The sequence below is a fragment of the Emys orbicularis genome, chromosome 8 (genome assembly GCF_028017835.1).
Source record: "Emys orbicularis isolate rEmyOrb1 chromosome 8, rEmyOrb1.hap1, whole genome shotgun sequence".
Taxonomy (NCBI): domain Eukaryota; kingdom Metazoa; phylum Chordata; order Testudines; family Emydidae; genus Emys; species Emys orbicularis.
Genome location: NC_088690.1, coordinates 44,258,363 through 44,272,665, shown reverse-complemented (window position 1 = coordinate 44,272,665; position 14,303 = coordinate 44,258,363). Strand labels below are relative to the sequence as shown.

The window sequence follows — 14,303 nt, the reverse complement described above, 5'->3', positions numbered from 1 at the left end:
GATTCAGCTGTTCAGGCATGCGAGACAGCATGAAAGGCTACACAATCCACCTTTTTGTTTAATTATGCAAAGCAATTTACCAGTTCTGCTTCTAGTGATTTTATCTTGCTTTCGTAAACTTTTTGTTGAGAAATAAGTTCTTGTTGAGCCATCTCTTTTGCAACCTGGATACCTTGCATCATTTCTTCCTTGGCTTTCAGTCGTGCCTCTTCAATTTCTGATTCAAGTCTGGAAGTAGTGAGCAACTTAAATTAAAATGTTAGCTTTTAACCTTTTTTAGTATGTTGCATATGAGTTAAAAAGAACAAATGCTATATTCATTACTTTATTACTTCGGTCAAACGTGAAATTTAGATCTAAAAACCTCTCATTTTAATTGTGGTGGGTGTGCTAAGTTTTTGTAGTTTATTGATTATCTGTTCTCACCTCCCCCGGGGAGAAAAATCACACAAGAAGGAAAAAGACTTTTTAGCCACAGCTGCTACATTTTGGGCAATTCGATCATTAGAAACATAGATAGCTGGGTTTGCGATGATCAGGAGAACCGCATGGTGACTTGCCTGCCTGGTGCGAAGGTTGCGGATCTCTCCAGACATCTAGATAGGCTTATGTGTAGAGCTGGGGAGGAGCCAGTGGTCGTGGTACATGTAGGTACCAACAACATGGGGAAGGATAGGAGAGAGGTCCTGGAGGCCAAATTTAGGCTTCTAGGTAAGAGATTGAAGTCCAGGACCTCCATGGTAGCATTCTCAGAAATGCTTCCAGTTCCACGCGCAGGGCCAGTTAGATAGGGAGAACTGCAGGGTCTCAATGCGTGGATGAGACAATGGCGTAGGGAGAAGGAGTTTAGATTTATTAGGAACTGGGGAAGCTTTTGGGAGAGGGGGAGCCTATACAGGAAAGATGGGCTCCACTTAAACCAAAACGGAACCAGATTGCTGAAGCTTAAAATTAAAAAAAGTCGTAGAACAGTTTTTAAACTAGGGGCTGGGGGAAAGCCGACAGGTGCGGAGGAGCATGTGGTGTGGACATGTCTTAGGGGAGGATCTATAAATGGAGTTTCCCTATGTCCTAATAAGGAGGAGAGGATGGAAAATGATGAAACAGAGGGAGGATCTGATGAGAAACAGTCAAATGAAAAAACGTCCCATTCAATTACATCATGCAATAGGGAACAGCCAAAAAATGAAAAGTTTTTAAAATGCTTATATACCAATGCTAGAAGTCTAAATAGTAAGATGGGTGAACTAAAGTGCCTAATATTAAATGAGGATATTGATATAATAGACATCACAGAAACCTGGTGGAATGAGGATAATCAATGGGACACAGTAATATCAGGGTACAAAATAGATCAGAAGGACAGAAAAGGCCGTGCTGGTGGGGGAGTGGCACTATATGTGAAAGAAAGCGTAGAATCAAATGAAGTAAAAATCTTAAATGAACTAAATTGTACTATAGAATCTCTATGGATAATAATTCCATGCTTGAAAAATAAGAATTATAGCAGTAGGGCTATATTACAGACCACCTGACCAGAATGGTATTAGTGACTCTGAAATGCTCAGGGAGATTAGAGAGGCTATTAAAATAAAAAACCTCAATAATAATAATGGGGAATTTCAACTATCCCCATATTGACTGGGTACATATCACCTCAGGAAGGGATGCTGAGATTAAGTTTCTTGACACCTTAAATGACTGCTTCTTGGAGCAGCTAGTCCTGGAACCCACAAGAGGAGAGGCAATTCTTGATTTAGTCCTAAGTGGAGCACAGGATCAGGTCCAAGAGGTGAATATAGCTGGACCGCTTGGTAATAGTGACCATAATATAATTAAATTTAACATCCCTGTGACAGGGAAAACTCCACAGAGGCCCAACACTATAGCATTTAATTTCAGAAAGGGGAACTACACAAAAATGAGGAGGTAAGTGAAACAGAAATTAAAAAGGTACAGTACCAAAAGTAAAATCCCTGCAAGCTGCGTGGAAACTTTTTAAAGACACCATAATAAAGGCTCAACTTAAATGTATACCCCAATTTAAAAAACATAATAAGAGAACCAAAGAAGAGCCACCGTGGTTAAACAACAAAGTAAAAGAAGCAGTGAGAGGCAAAAAGGCATCCTTTAAAAAGTGGAAGATAAATCTGTGACGTTGCAGTCTATATAATTTTATAAAAATATGCTAATAAGTGAATATAATGTAACTGGAATATGCTTTATGCAAAAGGTCTCTTGTAAGGTATTACAAAGCTTATAATCTACTGAGTGTGATCATCCTATTTGTATAAATGTACCACTTTTGTATTTAAAACTAGAAATATGAAATATAACTCTGAGGGCCTATTGTAATTATGCAAAGTGTGGGCCATTAATGGTGGTTTGGAATCTTGAGGACTCCCATTAACCAGGACAATTGTCTGCAGATGGGTGTGCTTTACCTGTAAGTCTTCCTGTATACCTGTGTGCTGGCAAGTGGGCAATGAAGTCTTGCAGTGACATGTGATCATGTCACCTGAACTGAAATCCATCTTTAACCTGGTGTCTTTCCATTGAGAAGGAGGGGGTGGGAACCCAGAGAGGGACAAAGGGTTCCCGCCTTATGCAAAAGATATATAAAGGGGTGGAACAGAACAAAGGGAGGAGAGCGGCCATCATGAAGAATCCCCTAGCTACCACCTGAGCTGGAACAAGAGCTGTACCAGGGGAAAGAGTTGTGCCCAGGCCTGGAAGGTGTCCAGTGTGAGGAAAAAACTTACTGAAGCATCTCTGAGGGTAAGATTATCTGTATTCAGTTTGATTAGACATAGATTTGCACGTTTTATTTTATTTTGCTTGGTAACTTACTTTGTTCTGTCTGTTACTACTTGAAACCACTTAAATCCTACTTTCTGTATTTAATAAAATCACTTTTTACTTATTAATTAACTCAGAGTATGTATTAATACCTGGGGGAGCAAACAACTGTGCATCTCTCTCTATCAGTGTTATAAAGGGCGAACCATTTATGAGTTTACCCTGTATACACTTTATACAGGGTAAAACGGATTTATTTGGGTTTAGACTCCATTGGGAGTTGGGCATCTGAGTGCTAAAAACAGGAACACTTCTGTTAGCTGCTTTCAGGTAAACCTGCAGCTTTGGGGCAAGTAATTCAGACCGTGTGCCTGTGTTGGAGCAGACGGGAGTGTCTGGCTCAGCAAGACAGGGTGCTGGGGCCCCGAACTGGCAGGAAAGGCAGGGGTAGAAGTAGGCTTGGCACATGGGGTGTCAGCTCCCAAGGAGGGTTCTGTGATCTAACCCATCACAAAATCCTAATGAGGAAAATAGAAAAGAGCATAAACTCACACAAATGAAGTGTAAAAATATAATTAGAAAGACCAAAAAAAAATTTGAAGAACAGCTAGCCAAAGACTCAAAAAGGAACAGTAAAAAAATTTTTTAAATACATCAGAAGCAGAAAGCCTGCTAAACAACTAGTGGGGCCACTGGACGATCGAGATGCTAAAGGACCACTCAAAGATGATAAGGCCATTGCGGACAAACTAAATGAATTCTTTGCATCGGTCTTCACTGTTGAGGATGTGAGGGAGATTCCCAAACCTGAGCCATTTTTTGGGGGGTGACAGATCTGAGGAACTGTCCCAAATTGAGGGATCATTAGAGGAGGTTTTGGAACAAATTGATAAACTAAACAGTAATAAGTCTCCAGCACTCAAATGTGAAATTGCAGGACTACTAACTGTCATCTGTAACCTATCATTTAAACCAGCTTCTGTACCAAATGACTGGAGGATAGCTAATGTGATGCCAATTTTTAAAAAGGGCTCCAGAGGTGACCCTGGCAACTACAGGCCAGTAAGCCTCACTTCGGTATCGGGCAAAACGGTTGAAATTATCATAAAGAACAAAATTGTCAGACACATAGATGAACATAATTTGTTGGGAAATAGTAAACATGGTTTTTGTAAAGGGAAATCATGCCTCACCAATCTACTAGAATTCTTTAAGGGGGTCAACAAGCATGCAGACAAAGGAGATCCAGTGGATATAGTGTATTTAGTTTTTCAGAAAGCTTTTGACAAGGTCCCTCACCAAAGGCTCTTAAGCAAAATAAGCAGTCATGGGATAAGAGGGAAGGTTCTCTCATGGATTGTAACTGGTTAAAAGATAGAAAACAAAGGGTAGGAATAAATGGTCAGTTTTCAGAATGGAGAAAGGTAAAGAGTGGGGTCCCCCAGGGATCTGTACTGGGCCCAGTCGTATTTAATATATTCATAAACAATCTGGAAAAAGGGGTAAACGGTGAGGTGGCAAAATTTGCGGATGATACAAAACTACTCAAGAGAGTTAAGTCCCAGGCAGGCTGCGAAGAGCTACAAAAGAATCTCACAAAACTGGGTGATTGGGCAACAAAATGGCAGATGAAATTTAATCTTGATAAATGCAAAGTAATGCACATTGGAAAACATAATCCTAACTATACATATACAATGATGGGTCTAAATTAGCTGTTACCACTCAAGAAAGAGGTCTTGGAGTCATTGTGGATAGTTCTCTGAAATCATCGACTCAATGTGCAGCGGCAGTCAAAAAACCGAACAGAATGTTGGGAATCATCAAGAAAGGGATAGATAAGACAGAAAATATCATATTGCCTCTATATAAATCCATGGTACGCACACACCTTGAATACTGCGTGCAGATGTGGTCGCCCCATCTCAAAAAAAAGATATATTGGAATTGGAAAAGGTTCAGAAAAGGGTAACAAAAATGATTAGGGGTATAGAACGGCTTCCGAATGAGGCGAGATTAATAAGACTGACTTTTCAGCTTGCAAAAGAGGCGCCTGGGTGGGATATGATAGAGGTCTATAAAATCATGAGTGGTATAGAGAAAGTAAATAAGGGAGTGTTATATACTCCTTCTCATAATACAAGAGCAAGGGGCTACCCTTTCCAGAGGGTGTTGCAAAGGCCAATACTATAACGGGGTTCAAAAAGGGAGCTAGATAGATTCATGGAAGATAGCCATTGATGGACCTATTAGCCAGGAATGGTGTCCCTAGCCTCTGTTTGCCAGAAGCTGGGATTGGGTGACAGGGCATGGATCACTTGATGAAAACCTGTCTGTTCATTCCCTTTGGGGCACCTGCCATTGGCCACTGTCAGAGGACAGGATACTGGGCTTGATGGACCTTTGGTCTGATCCAGTATGGCCGTTCTTATGTTACGTTCTTTATGCCTATTTTACTGCATTTGGTTTCAAGAACTGTTTTATTGAGAATCTTTCACAAATAGTATCTGCTGTAGAAACTCACAAATCTACAGTCACATGGATTAGAAGAGCCAAACTTTAAATCATTGAGGAATGCAGATTTCCAAGTGCCATGGGTGGAGCTAGTGGGCTGATAGCATGCTTTCTGTGGACCAACAGGGTGCCACATGACACACACACACACACACACACTAGTCCCACCTTAGCACCTCATACTACCACTTACAGCTGGATACAAATGTTGTTCACCATCCTCTTTGTGTTGTTGCTGCTCTATAAAAGGTAAGGTACTCTGTGCTCTTACACTGATCTAATCAGAGTGGGAAGAGAAAGCCTGCAGCCAGAACTATATTGGCGGTTAGGTAGAGGGAGCCTTTAGAATAGCTACCCTGCATCCTTCCTGTCTAGCTGCAGATTCTGGAAGAGCCACCACCGTTCCTCATCTGTGAGCTTCCCGTGACAGAGCCCAGGCACAGAAAAGTATTACTCTTGTGGGAATTCTGCACCACTCTGCATGCATATTTCATGTGCCACATATATTTTTAATTTTTTCCCCCCCAGAAAATAGCTTCTGCTGAAAAGTTGCTGCAGTGCTGCCTTTTGCCCACCAGAGGGTGCTGTGGCACTAGAACACAGCAGCTGCTCCTGGCCAGCCCCAGCTAGGATAGGGAAGAGAAAGAGCCTGCCTTCTTCACAGCGCCTGTCGGGCCATGTCATGAGACATGGGGAGATAGACAGTGTGGGGCTGCTGGGGGGGGTCAGACGGGCTCATAAGGGCTATTGGGCGATGACCGATTAGGGCAGGGGCTGAAGTTTGCAGATGACACTAAACTGGGAGGAGTGGTAGATACGCTGGAGGGTAGGGATAGGATACAGAGGGACCTAGACTCTCAGCTTCACACTCACCCATTTTGCACTGCATTAAACATATCAATCTATATTTGGAATAACCCTCTATGAAAGTCTGATTTTTGTAGTGGAATAAATTCTCAATTTAATCTTTTGGCAAGCAAGAAGATTCTATGTGAGAAGACAATTTTAGTAGAATTCAGGCTTATCATGGAAATTTGTCATAAGAATTACATATTAGAATTCCAAACAGTTAATCAAAAGCGTGGACAGCTAGAGATTACAAAAATAAATGTTTCATGGTTATAAAAACACTGCAATAGCATTGTGTGTGTATTCAACTTTATTCAAATTTTGGATTTTACGAGAAGTAGAGTAACTTTTTTTGTTTGTTTGTTTTTTTAAACTTTCACTTATTCTTATGCAGTTTATATGCCTATATATTTCCAGAAGAGAGCATGCTGCATTAGCAGATGAGCAGTTTATTTTTAACCTGGAAGGTTCCACAATACTTACTGTGACCTCTGTGCAACCAACAGTTCATTTTTTGCAAATTCAAAATCTTTTGGCCCATCACATGAAAGAGTAGTCCCACAAGATGGCCTTTTTACTTTCTGAACCTCTACTGGATGATTAAACCTGAAATAATGGTCTCCACCGAGAATCACACGATCACCCTGCAAAATACAGACACACTTATTATAATCTTACACATTCGATTATAATCTTACAATCAAATATATATAATACATCAAAATTAGAAAAATAAAAATATCCAGTAATCTGTCATGATGAACAATTCAAGAGCCTTCTCAAAAACTGCAGTCAACAGATAATTTACCATTCATGCCAGGTGTTTTCAAAGCCATGCATAAATATATTTATTTCTGTACCAGTGATGGATAACTTACGTGATGCATAACTGTTGGCTCTGAAATGTGTTTCCCATTAACATACGTCTTTGCTTCTCCCAGTGGCGTAATACTCACTCTACCATCAACATTTTTGATAACACTGAAAGTGAGAAACATCAGATGTGACAGCAATAGCTAATCATGAACAAAAAAACAAGTTATGTAACTTAACTCTGGCTATCCATGAAATTCATGATTTAGATAATGTGACTTTGAATCTCTTCCCCCGCTCCCCCAAATATTGACTGTATAGTTCATACTATTCTGTTATTACACCATACACCTCAACTATATTGCTTTTTAAGAGTCAATCCTCATTTTGGAACAAGATAAGTTTGGTTCTAAACACACCTGCTGCTAAAATACTTAGTGTAATTTACTGCTATCTGAAATGCTGAATCAAGTACTTGAGGTTATAGAAAACTTTATTAAAGAAAACTTCACCTTATCCCACATTTCTTCAATTTTTATTTTTTTTAAGTAGTAATGTTGTTTAAATTTCTTGTATTACGTAAGTGGTTCTAGACAGAATGAGAGCTGCACATTATACAACATTTCTATAATTTGGTCAAGGTACAACTCCATCTCTGAGATAAAATTTATTTCATCTAGGGAGTTTCAACCAATATAATTCATAACTCAGGAGAGGAGAGACTGAAACCTGTTAGCTAAAAATAAACTGCAAATATATCTCCTGATATTCTTATATTAAAAGGCAAATTTTTCTACTTGTATATTGGAAGATAGATATATATATATATATATTCAATATATTCAAATATATATATATTCAAAAAATATTCAATTTTGACTAGACATATATATGTCTAGTCAAAATTGAATATTTTTTGAATATAGGTCTAGACAATATATATGTCTAGTCAAAACTGAATATTTTTTTTTTAATAGTTAAAGCTCGACACCAGGTGTTAGTCTCCTCTGTCAACCCTCTCCTCCTCAAACAAACAAAATACATTTGTCAGGTGTCAGATTATTCATAAACGGAAGGTAATATTAAAGTTTACACAAAATCACCACCACCAAAAAAAAATAAAAAATAAAAATAAAAATTTTAATAAGGGCTACCAGTGTGTTTCTCAGTTCATGCAAATTTCTTCAGGCATGGAAAGTTTCATGAAAGATTTACTAATGAGTGTATATATTTTACTATACAGTGAATTCTGCTTTATATTTTCTCTTCAACAGAACAAATCCAATAAGATGCTTTTGGTTTGGTAAGGCAAGCTAGATTTAATAGTTAAGTATATATAGCAATGTCATCTTTTTCATCTCAGCTAAATCACCACTTTGCTTTATGATGACTAATGACTGAGGAAGTGGTAGATCATGAAGACTTGCCACTCAGTATCTCCTTTATCTTTGTAACAGGGCAGCTTGTCCTAGGGCTGGAGAGCCAGGGCCAAGCCAATCCTGATTGCAGAATGAGCCCCACCTGAGGGTAATCAGGCAATTTCCTATTGAAGAAGGATGTTGATAAATTGAAGAGGGTTCAGGAAAGAGCCACAAGAAAGATTAAAGGATTAGAAAACCTGCCTTATAGTGATAGACTCAAGGACCTCAATCTATTTAGCTGAACAAAGAGAAGGTTAGGGGTAACTTGATTACAGTATCAGTATCTACATGGGGAACACATATTTAATAAATAGGCTCTTCAGTCTAGCAAAGAAAGATATAACATGATCCAATGGCTGGAAGTTGAATTAGACAAATTCAGGCTGGAAATAAGGTGTAAATTTTTAATGGTGAGAGTAATTAACCATTGGAACAATTTACCAAGGGTCATGGTGGAGTCTCCATCACTGACGATGATTAAATCAAGATTGGATTTTTTTTTTTTTTTTTTATTTTTAAAGATATGGTCTAGGAATTAGTTTGAGGAAGTTCTGTGGCCCGTGTCACACAGAAGGTCGGACTAGATTATCACTGTGGTCTCTTTTGGCCTTGGAATCTATTAAGAGCAGAAGGTGGCTGCAGTGAGACTACAGAGATTGAGAGAGGCTCCTGCAGGGAAGACCCTCAGGTAAAGGGGAATTGCTGCAGCTAAGAAGGGCAGGGAGTAGCCTGCTAAGGCAGGAAGGACTCTGACCAGACCAGGAGCGTTTGGGCTGCACCTGGCTGAAGGGAAGGCTTTATGTTTAGCTCTGAACTTTAAGTTAATAAATCAGACCATAAGAAGGGCTGTTGTGATTGGATTGATGAGCAAAGGTAAGAGAGGAACAGTCACAGGAGGCCAATGTGGTTGTACAAGGAGCTTTTTAGGTAGCTAAAAAGCTAAAGGGATACATACAGGGAATGTCACGAAGAAAGTATATGTGGGAATAGCGTGAGTGTGTAGGGACAAAATCAGGAAAGCCAAGGCATAGAACGAGTTACAGTGGGCAAGGAATACTAGAGACAACAAGAAGGGGTTCTTCAAATATGTCAGACAAAAAAGAAAGATCAGGGATGGTGTGGGTCTGCTGCTCAATGGAGAAGGCGAGCTGGTAACAGAAGAGGATAGGAAGGCAGAGCTGCTCAATGCATACTTTGCTTCAGTCTTCTAAAAAAAAAAAAAATTATATTATATATATATAATGTGACCAGACAATTAGCGAAGCTACCATAGACAATAAAGGGGAAGGGAACCAGCTTGGGATAAGTAAAGAACACTTCTGACAAATTTGAATTAATTCAAGTCAACGGGGCCTGATGCTATTCACCCCAGGATGCTGAAGGAATTAGCCAAAGAAATCTCAGAGCCACTGGTAATAATAGTTGCAAAATCATAGATGACAGGAGAGGTCCCAGAAGATTGGAGAAGGGCTAATGTAGTGCCCATCTTTAAAAAGCGGGAAAAGGATGAGCTGAGGAACTATAGACCAGTCTTCGATACCTGGAAAGCTACTAGAGCAATGTATAAAACATACAATTTGCGAATACCTGGAGGATGAAAGGGTAATCACTAGCAGCCAGCATGAATTTACTAAGAACAAATCATGCCAAACCAACTTGATTTCCTTCTTTGACAGGATAACTGGTTTGGTGGATAGGGGGAATTCAGTGAACTTAATATACCTGGACTTCAGCAAGGTTTTTGACACAGTCCCACATGACATTCTGATAATTAAACTGGAGAAATGCAGGCTCGGTGGAACTACCATTAACTGGATACATAATTGGTTAAACAATACAAACAAAAGAGTAACTATTAATGGAATGATGTCAGAGTGGAGGAAGGTCTCAAAGGTGGTGTTCCATAGGGATCTGTTCTGGGTTCGTTATTAATTACTTCGATTTAGGAATTGATTAATTGGAGAACTGGGCTATAGACAACAAAATGAAATTCAACAAAGACAAATGTAAGATGCTACACTTAGGGAAGAAAACCCAAATGCACAAATACAGAATAGGGGATAAGTGGGTTGGCAACAGCACTGCTGAGAAGGATCTGGAAGTAGTGGTAGATCACAACCTCAAGATGAATCAGAAAAGCAATGCTGTTGCAGGGGTTAAAAAAAAAAAAAAACCACGCAATTTTAGATTGCATTAACAGAGGCATCACATGCAAGTCAGGGGAGGTGAAACTACCGCTCTACTCAGCGCTGATTAGGCCTCAACTGGCATACTGTGTCCAGTTAGAAAGGATCCAGAGGTGCACAAAGATGATCAAAGTGATGGAATGCAAACCACATGAGCAAAGGCTGAAGGAAAAAACAATTACCTACCTTTCGTAACTGTTGTTCTTCAAGATGTGTTGCTCATGTCCATTCCATTCTAGGTGTGTGCGCGCCCACTTGCACAGTTGTCGAAGACTTTTGCCTTAGCAGTATCCGTAGGGTTGGCTGTGGCACCCTCTGGAGTATATCAGGCACCCTCAGTATATCAGGCACCACTAGCCCTACGCCCTCTCAGTTCCTTCTTGCCAGCCACTCCAACAGAGGGGCAGGAGGTCGGCTAATGGAATGGACATGAGCAACACATCTCTAAGAACAACAGTTACAAAAGGTAGGTAACTGTTTTTACTTCTTTGAATGCTTGCTCATGTCAATGCCATTCTAAATGACTCACAAGCAGTATGCTTGGAGGTGGGCTCACTTCACAGACGTGCGGCTTGTAATACTGCTATACCGAAGTCAGCGTTGTCTCAGGCTTGCTGGGTAAGCGCATAGTGAGACGTGAACATGTGAATGGATGACCAGGTAGTGGCCCTGCAGATATCTGGAATTGGCACATGGGCCAGGAAGGCCGTTGCCAAGGCTTATGCTCTAGTTGAGTGGGCAGTTACAATTGCCGGTGGAGGTACCTTCACCTGATCATAGCAAAATCGGATGCAGGAGGTGATCCAAGATGAGATCCTCTGGGTGGACACTGTACGACCTTTGATCCTATCTGCTACAGCGACGAACTACGTTGACTTGCGAAATGGCTTGGTCCTCTCGATGTAGAAGGCTAGTGCTCTCCTGACATCCAAGGAGTACAACCTACGTTCCTCCTCAGACTTATGAGGCTTTGGAAGAAGACTAGCAAGAACATGTCCTGGGTCATGTGAAATTGCAAAGCCACCTTGGGCAGGAAAGCCAGATGCGGCCACAGCTGGACCTTGTCCTTGAAGATCATCATATAGGGCGGCTCCGATGTAAGTGCCTTAATCTCAGAGACCCTTCGGACAGAAGTCACCACCACCAGGAATTACACTTTCCAGGAGAGCAGAAGAAGGGAACAGGACGCCAAGGGCTCGAATGGGGCATTCATGAGCCGCGCAAGCACCAGATTCAGGTGCCAGGGAGGAACTGGGTCCCAGACTTGGAGGTAGAGCCACTCCAGACCTTTTAAGAACCGGACCGTCATGTTATGAGCAATGACTGACCTGACCTGGAACGGAGGGTGAAAGGCTGATATGGCAGCCAAGTGGACCTTAACTGATGAAAGGGGCAAGCCTTAGAGCTTGAGATGCATAAGGTAGTCCAGGATTGACTACAGCGAGGCCTGCTCAGGCCTAACCCTTTGGGCCAAGACCCAGCACCTGAATCGTTTCCATTTGGCCAGGTAGGTTGCTCTAGTGGAGGGCTTTCTACTATCCAGTAGGACCTGCTGGACGTGGGCCGAGCACTCCTGCTCTTCAGCAGTTAACCATGCAGCAACCAAGCTGTTAGGTGCAGCGCTGCTAGATTCGGGTGCAGGAGCCTGCCATGATTCTTGGAGGGGAAATTTGGCCAGAGAGGCAGCTGCATCGGGGTTGTTACCAACAGGTCCATCAGCGTGTCGAACCAATGTTGGCGAGGCCAAGCTGGGGCTATCAGGATAACCTTGTCCTGCTTGACCTTCGTGAGGACTCTGTGCAGCAATGGCACTGGTGGGAAAGTGTACATCAGAGCCCCCAACCACAGGAGTAGGAAGGTGTCTGACAAGTAGCCCCAGTTGATCCCCCAAAATGAGCAGAAAAGGTGACATTTCTTGTTCTGGCAAGTTGCAAACTAGTTCACCTGGGGAGATCCCCATTTTCGGAAGATCCTGTTGACCACCTCAGGGTGGAGTGACCATTCGTGGTGAGACAAGAAGGCTCAGCTGAGGTGATCGGCTAACATATTCCTGGTACTGGGGAAGTGCGCTGCCATGAGATGAATGGCATGCTGCACACAGAAGTCCAGAGCCGCCTTGCTTGTTGATATAAAACATCATGGCGGTGTTGTCCATCAGGACTTGAACCACATGACCTTGTAAGTGGGGCCAAAAAACCTGACAGGCCAAGTGAACCATCCTGAGCTCTCTGACATTTATGTGGAGAGAGCGGTCAACCCCTGACCAGTGGCCTTGTGTACGGAGCTCACCCAGGTGGGCTCCCCAGCCCAGGTCTGAGGCATCAGAAACCAGAGTTAGTGATGGGGCCGGGGCCACGAAGGGAACTCCCTGCAACACTAATGAGTGGTCCAACCACTAAGCCAGTGATGACCAGATGTGGTCCGGCACCTTGACTACTGGGTCCAGGCCATATCTGTTGGGGATGTAGACCGACACCAACCACGCCTGCAGCAGCTGAAGGTGGAGCTGGGCATGATGGACCATGTAAGTACAGGCAGCCATGTGGCCTAGCAACCTTAGGCAAGCCTGGGCAGTGGTGAGCAGGTGGCCCCTTACATAGGAGCCCCCTAACATGGCTTGGAAACAGGCCTCCGGAAGGAAGGCTCTCGCACGCATGGAGTTGAGAACTGCTCCAATAAACTATTCGTTGCACTGGTATGAAGGTCGATTTCTTTTCGTTCACTAACAGGCCCAGGTCGTGACAGGTGGACCACACCAGATCGAGACTGTTCTGCACTTGATCCTATGACCTGCCCTTGGTGAGCCAATTGTCGAGGTAAGGATAAACCTGGATCCCCCCGCCCCCCCCGATGCCTTTAGTAAGTGGCTACTGAGGCCATACATTTTGTAAATAACCACAGGGCTGAGGAGAGGCCAAAGGGAAGTGCTGTGAACTGGAAAGGGCGCTGGCCCACCATAAAACGGAGGAACAGTGGTGTCCTTGGAAGACAGAGATATGGAAATAAGCATCTTTCAAGTCAAGAGTGGCGTACCAGTCTCCCGGATCCAGGTAGGGGATGATGGAGGCCAGTGAAGCCATGCGAAACTTCAACTTCTTAAGGTATCTGCGGAGTCGTTGCAGGTCCAGAATGGGTTGTAGGCCCCCTTTTGCTTTTGCGATCAGGAAATAGCGGGAGTAGAAACCTTTCCCCCTCATTTCCTGAGGGACCTCCTCCACTGCCCCCAGTTGTAGGAGGTTGTCTACCTCCTGAATGAGAAGTTGCTAGTGAGAAGGGTCCCTGAAGAGGGAGGGGAAGAAGGTAGGTAGGGTGGGAAGGTGGCCAAAAGCTGGAGAATGTAGCCCAGTGACAATCTCTAGCACCCAGTGGACTGAGGTAACCTGCAACCAGGCCAAATGGTAAGGACGGAGACAGTTGAGGAAAAGATGGGACGGAACCAGGGAGTTGACTGGGGTGTTGCTCTCTAGCGCACCCTCGAAATGCAAGCTTCTGGCCCCTGTGGTGCTTCGCTGGGCCAGGCTGCATAGGTGAACGGGAGGAGGAAGGGCGACGGAGACTAAAACTAGTGTCCCTTGTTGATCCCTGCCGAGGTTGCCAAGGCCTTGGTGGCAGGGGCGGCCGGAATTGCTTCCTCGCCAACTGAGGCGCATGGAACCCCAGGGAGCGGAGGGTGGCTCGAGTGTCCTTCAGACTGTGCAGCCTCACGTCTGTTTGTTCTGCA

General features: G+C 42.9%; 1 protein-coding gene across 1 annotated transcript in view; it reads right to left on the bottom strand.

Annotated features, from left to right (window-relative positions):
- The window catches only part of KIF14 (kinesin family member 14), an 89,676-nt gene that overhangs the window by 49,678 nt on the left and 25,695 nt on the right, over positions 1-14,303 (bottom strand). The window contains exons 14-16 of the mRNA XM_065409804.1: positions 7,041-7,143; positions 6,646-6,806; positions 81-228 (exon numbers count right to left, since the gene is read on the bottom strand). Of these exons, the coding sequence (XP_065265876.1) occupies positions 81-228; positions 6,646-6,806; positions 7,041-7,143 (412 nt within the window). The remainder of the gene's footprint in view (positions 1-80; positions 229-6,645; positions 6,807-7,040; positions 7,144-14,303) is intronic.